General features: G+C 40.1%; 1 protein-coding gene across 1 annotated transcript; it reads right to left on the reverse strand.

The window, feature by feature from the left end:
* Nucleotides 1–2,417: 2,417 nt before the first annotated feature.
* On the reverse strand, nucleotides 2,418–6,178 carry LOC145423732 (uncharacterized). The gene has a single exon (XM_080296481.1). It carries the CDS (start codon nucleotides 6,079–6,081, stop codon nucleotides 3,277–3,279), a length of 2,805 nt encoding a protein of 934 aa, XP_080152607.1. The 5' UTR covers nucleotides 6,082–6,178; the 3' UTR covers nucleotides 2,418–3,276.
* Between the last annotated feature and the right edge of the window lie 555 nt (nucleotides 6,179–6,733).

Consider the following 6,733-nt stretch of genomic DNA (forward strand, 5'->3'; position numbering starts at 1 on the left):
TAACCATGAACCTGAGCAGGAGGTTATTCTGGTGAGAGGAAGACATTTTTACTTCTATTTTTAATTCTTTCATCGTTCTTTCAAAGTCAAAAAAGCAATTCGAATTGTTTATTTCTACAACAAGAAAAAGGAAGACAGAAATATTTGCCAAATACTCTTTCCCATCACAATAAGTCAGTCTTAAAAGTAAAGCAATTATAAACTATTATTATAAAATCAATAATATTGTCTTACTTACATAGAGAAAAAGGAGAGAAAATTATAGATCCCCATAATCTGGTTGTTCCATCAAGCTCAGGAATTTAGGATTTGTCCAAATTTCTTTCCAATGCGTTTACATTTTTTTCTCACCAGCCAATTTGTAAAAGAATTTACAAAACTCCAAAACGCTTTTACATTTAGCTCCGGACATGGCTCTGACAATAGACAATGGTCTCTGGTAAAGTGAGCTGCTGTAACAGTGAACATAAAGATAACCTTTGATTTGCATGTTTCTGTTCTCTAATCTTTTATTTGGAGTAGTGTAGGAGAGAGAAAGAGAGACACTGAGACAAATGGAGAGTGAGACGTTGTAAAAGAGGTGTGCAGGCCATGTTGTAGCAGTTTATTTAGTAAAATATGACTTTGAAGACAGTCAGGGAGGTGATGAGTCAGCTCAAATGGCTATCCTTTACATATTTTGCATAGACTACATATCTACATGCACTACATGTAAAAGTATTCCTTCACCGAATATCTGTTTTTAGGCATCCCCTACGTTCTTTAGCTGGAACACCTTAATAGTTTTGGATTCAGCCTGTGAGTTATATAAGGAAATCTTCAATGATTGGTTCATCATTTCACCCACACTCATCAAAGCCACAACACTGTGCTAATGGGGAGATCAATATAAGAATACAATTACATGAAAAGTGGGATACAGTTGTCTTAACTGTAAATTGGAGCTCTAAACATCAGCCAGGTCACTTGATGAACATAGTTTTAGAATGTTGAATTCAGCCTCTCCTTTAAACCTTTATTCTGTTTAATGACATCAAAAGGACAATGCCTTTTCTTTTTGCTCCGTCCTTTAGGGGTCATCTGCTTCCATCTCACCCTATCCCTCCTCTTTCACACCAGGCTCTCGTCCACCTGCTCTCCACTATCAATATAGATCACAATGTTGTCTGCAAACATTACAGACCACAGAGACTCCTGCCTGATTTAATCTGTCAACTCATCAAATCTTATTTGACTGAATGTTCTGTATATTCTGTTTTTTATTAACCTTAACCACTGAAATTAAAGTTAACTTAGGTAGTGCTTCAAAAAAATTACAAAAAATGCCTAGATGGGATTTAGTGTGGCTGCTGAGTACCTGGAAGTGTTTCTAGAAGAATTGTGGTAAGAGTCATCAATATGAATTTAAGACAATGATTTTCTTTATTCAAACTTAACAAACAACTTTGTCACATAAATTATTTAATTGGTAGGGCACTCAGAATAAAAGGACTTAAATCAGGGCTAAAAGTTTTCAGCCCTGATTTAAATGAAGATTACTACAGGTGTTCAGGAAGTTCAGGGGAGCATGACTACTCGAATCAGCTGCAGAGACATATATCAGCATCAGCAATTGGATTAGAGATACATACAGCAGAGTCAATTTTCAATAAACCTTTACTTCACCATAAAGACACCATAAATATCTAATCTAATCTAATCTAATCCAACAGTTTAGCTTCATTCTTTTAAGCAAAGTTTTAAAGTCTAATGTGGAATGTGGTGACCATTTAAAATTTGAGGCATTTTCTCATATTGATATTATTTATTTAGACTATGTTAATACTGTTTTTTTCATAAATGTAGAAACATATATGTGGCGGAGGCGTGGCCCCGGGCGCAGCTGCAGGGGAGGAGTGCAGCAGAAGGCTCAACAGGGCGGCGCTGCGAGGCCGGTAAGAACAGCTGATGGTGTTTATGTACTGATGATGGTCTCCCTCCGCTGTGTTTATAGTGAGACGGGGAGGGGCGGCCAGAGGAGAGATCAGCTGGGCTCGTGAGCTGTCAGACTGTACGACTGAGTCAGCTGTCAAAACTCAACACTCAAAGCTTCAATAAATGTGGAAGTTGGCAGTACATACCTGTGTGTGCGTGTGTCTGTGCCTGGTGTATTCCACAATATAAAAGCATATCTTTCTCATATTTAGAACCCTTAGCCAGTGAATCTTTCCATGAAAACTTAGTTTTCATGCACATGATACTGGGTACAACAATTACCTGAGTATCACATATTAGTTAAAATGACATAAAACAGAGTAAAGCTTCTATTCCTAATATTTATGATTATCTAACTAGTAGATTTTGGAAATTTTTCAAGCGTTTTATGATCTAAATTATATAAATTAAGAAAAGCTATCATATTCATGTCATAAATCATTTTTTATGTTCTGCTACTCGTTATTATTTATATTCACAGTCACAGCTAATTATTTTGGTATTTTTTGTTTTCCTTTCAATGAATGACTAAAATTATGGTAAAAAATGGTTTGATAATCATAGCTGAATCCCAATGTTTAAATTAATAATCAAACAAGATGGAGAAAATTCTTCAGTTTTAAAACCCCAAAAGGTTGATTCTGTTCATCTGGATGTAGCGTTTCCAGCGGGAGAAACGTCTTGTCACTCATCCAAGTTACAAACCATATGTCCAGATGAACAGAATCAATCTTTTGGGATTTATCTACCTGGATGATTGAGCATGCATCAAAACATTCAGTTTTAAAAGTTGAAACCAGGCAATGTTTGGCATTCCTGCTGGGAAAACTTCAGTTTACTAACTTTAATATCACATAAGTAAACAGAAGAGAAAAATAACTGGCAATCACTGCTACAATTCAATAAATAAAAGTGAAATTCTTCTCCATTACTAATAGGTCTGTTTCTCGCTCAAAAGTTGGCTTAACAGAGAAAAAACTTGGGTCCTCGTTAAATTTCTCACACATTTGTTTTGTGGTAAAGTTTTCATTTGCTGTGTGTTAATATGAAGCAGTTGGGCTTTAATCTACTCAAATTATTGTCTCAGATTGAGTTTGGGGGCTTTGAACCACTTTCTTATGCAGGGGAAGATCTATGGTTGTTTTTTGTTTTTTTTGGGGGGGGGGGGGGGGGGTTGTGACTTGACAACACAATATTTTCAATTATAATTGAGTAAGTAAAACCCATAATGCTTGTGATTTTCTTTTCGCTCTGGCTTAAGACTCTTTAGGAGGATCCCAAAAACTCCACATTTATCCAGACTTAAGATAGTGGTTCAGGTGCAGCAGTTCCTTCAGTTGCATCTGGTTGTTTGGGTGTAGTGGATGGTTCAGGTATTGGTTCAGGTCCAGCCGTGGGTTCAGATGCAGCTGTTGGTTCAGGTGCAGTGGATGGTTCAGATGCAGCTGTTGATTCAGGTGCAGCTTTTGGTTCAGGTGCAGTGGATGGTTCAGGTATTGGTTCAGGTGCAGCCGTGGGTTCAGATGCAGCTGTTGGTTCAGGTGCAGCTGTTGGTTCAGCTGCAGTGGATGGTTCAGGTATAGGTTCAGGTGCAGCCGTGGGTTCAGATGCACCTGTTGGTTCAGATGCAGCTGTTGGTTCAGGTGCAGCCGTGGGTTCAGATGCAGCTGTTGATTCAGGTGCAGCTGTTGGTTCAGGTGCAGTCATCGGTTCAGATGCAGCTGTTGATTCAGGTGCAGCTGTTGGTTCAGATGCAGCTGTTGGTTCAGGTGCAGTGGATGGTTCAGGTATTGGTTCAGGTGCAGTTGTGAGTTCAGGTGCAGCTGTTGGTTCAGGTACTGGTTCAGATGCAGCTGTTGGTTCAGTTGTTGTGGATGGTACAGGTACTGCTTCGGGTGTAACTGTTTGTTCAGGTGCACCTGTTGGTTCAGGTGCAGTGGATGGTTCAGGTATTGGTTCAGGTGCAGCTGTTGGTTCAGGTGTAGCTATTGGTTCAGTTACTGGTTCATGTGCAGCTGTTGGCTCAGGTGCAGTGGATGGTTCAGGTGCAACTGTTGATTCAGGTATTGGTTCAGGTGTAGCTGTTGGTTCAGTGACTGGTTCAGGTGCAGTTGATAGTTCAGGTACTGGTTTAGATACAGCTGTTGGTTCAGGTGCAGTGGATGGTTCAGGTACTGGTTTAGATACAGCTGTTGGTTCAGGTGCAGTGGATGGTTCCGGTACTGGTTTAGATACAGCTGTTGGTTCAGGTACTGGTTCGGGTGCAGCTGTTGGTTCAGGTACTGGTTTAGGTGCAGCTGTTGGTTCAGGTGCAGTGGATGGTTCAGCTACTGGTTCAGGTGTAACTGTTGGTTCAGGTGCAGCTGCTGGTTCAGGTGTTGTGGGTGGTTCAGGTACTGGTTCTGGTGCAGCTGTTGGTTCAGGTACTGGTTCAGGTGCAGCTGCTGGTTCAGGTGTTGTGGGTGGTTCAGGTACTGGTTCGGGTGCAGCTGTTGGTTCGGGTACTGGTTTAGGTGCAGCTGTTGGTTCAGGTGCAGCTGCTGGTTCAGGTGTTGTGGGTGGTTCAACTACTGGTTCTGGTGCAGTGGATGGTTCAGGTACTGGTTCAGGTGTAACTGTTGGTTCAGGTGCAGCTGCTGGTTCAGGTGTTGTGGGTGGTTCAGGTACTGGTTCAGGTGCAGCTGTTGGTTCAGGTACTGGTTCAGGTGAAACTGTTGGTTCAGCTACTGGTTCGGGTGCAACTGTTGGTTCAGCTACTGGTTCAGGTGTAACTGTTGATTCAGGTGCAGCTGCTGGTTCAGGTGTTGTGGGTGGTTCAGGTACTGGTTCGGGTGCAGCTGTTGGTTCAGGTACTGGTTTAGGTGCAGCTGTTGGTTCAGGTGCAGTGGATGGTTCAGCTACTGGTTCAGGTGTAACTGTTGGTTCAGGTGCAGCTGCTGGTTCAGGTGTTGTGGGTGGTTCAGGTACTGGTTCGGGTGCAGCTGTTGGTTCAGGTACTGGTTTAGGTGCAGCTGTTGGTTCAGGTGCAGTGGATGGTTCAGCTACTGGTTCAGGTGTAACTGTTGGTTCAGGTGCAGCTGCTGGTTCAGGTGTTGTCGGTGGTTCAGCTACTGGTTCTGGTGCAGTGGATGGTTCAGGTACTGGTTCATGTGCAGCTGTTGGTTCAGGTGCAGTGACTGGTTGAGGTGCACCTTTTGGTGCTGGTGCTTTAGTTGGTTCAGTTGCTGGTTCAGGTTGTTGTGGTGATTCAGGTGAACTGGTGGTATGCTGCTCAGATGATGGTGATTCTGTATTAATCTTTGGCCCAAATGGTTTTTGTTGCTCCTTTCCACTTTTTCCTCTTCCTGGTCTTTGGCCACATTCACATGGTTTGAGCTGAATGATGTTTTTAATAAGCTGAGCACTTGGGAAGTTCATACTTATGACACCTAAGCAACCATAGTTTTTAGAGATTTTTTTATGCCGGTCCACAAAGTTGTAAAGCCACTTGTTAACATTTTGAGCAAACATTTTTGGACTGTTAAAAAGTGACGTTGATGTCTCAGTTACCACAATGTGATGTTCACAGATGTGTGACTTGATTTGCTTTAGTCTCTGTTCTACATTTTTGAGCCTATTACGTTCAAAGAAACGTGAGTCATGGTTTTCTGTTCCAGCATGAAACACATCAGTCTGGAGAAAAACAATATTGCCCCTTGCGTCCTTCATATTTGGTGTCATCGTCTGTGTCCATATTTTATTTCTGAAGTTGTCAATTAATTCCTTTGTCAACTGCACAACTTGTTTCTTGTAAAGACCATGTAATGTCACTTTCAAAATCACTGTCTCACTTTTGTGATCTCTTAAGAAATCAAGAATGTCTCTGAGGACATTATCTAATTCCGTATGCTGCCAAAACATCCAGTGACTATCCCGAATATAAACATTTTTTTGTGTAGGCAACCAAATCCCAGCATGCAAGTCAAAATATCGTACTCCCACATTAAGTTGCTGCTTCAAATTCCAAACTTGACATATAGCAAGTGGTCCTCCGTATAATGTTAAGCTTTCGTGTGTTCCAGGAATGGAGATAGCAGATAGTGGGGTCTCTTCAGGTATAGACTTCATCCAGTCAAGGTTATAAGATCTTGGATCCAGGTCTGGGTTTTCATTGAAACCTAACCATGAACCTGAGCAGGAGGTTATTCTGGTGAGAGGAAGACATTTTTACTTCTATTTTTAATTCTTTCATTGTTCTTTCAAAGTCAGAAAAAAAGTTTGAATTGTTTATTTCTATACCAAACAAAAGAAGGACAGAAATGTTTGCTGAATATGTTTTCAAATCACAACAAGTCTTACTTGTAAGTAGAACAAATATAAAGCTCACAACTGATAACACTTTAGAATAATGTCACACTATCAAGCATTAGTAAGTGCTTAATGCATCATTTATGAAGCATTACTTCTCCTTAGTATGTAACTTATAGAATTTATAAATCTAGATATAATGTTTATTTTTGATTTAAGATCTCATATACAGCATGTTCATTTTTTAATTTAGAAAGTCTAAATAAGTGATCAACAAAGTATTTAGATAAGAATTTATATATATAATCATTAAGATTTTAGATATTAGTTTATTGTTCGTGAGTGTTAATAGAGGTTTTATACATACTTATTTCAAGCTGTAATCCATGGCTAATTCATACAGTTACTAGTTGTTAAGTATTTTGTGTAACCAGGACTATTTTTGCCTTATAAAGATTTAAAAATTAAACTA

Source organism: Astatotilapia calliptera, chromosome 22, assembly GCF_964374335.1.
Source record: "Astatotilapia calliptera chromosome 22, fAstCal68.1, whole genome shotgun sequence".
Taxonomy (NCBI): domain Eukaryota; kingdom Metazoa; phylum Chordata; class Actinopteri; order Cichliformes; family Cichlidae; genus Astatotilapia; species Astatotilapia calliptera.

Bases quoted from the DNA above. Each gene is read 5' to 3' on its own strand.
- LOC145423732 (XM_080296481.1), bottom strand. From the start codon at position 6,081: ATGAAGTCTATACCTGAAGAGACCCCACTATCTGCTATCTCCATTCCT.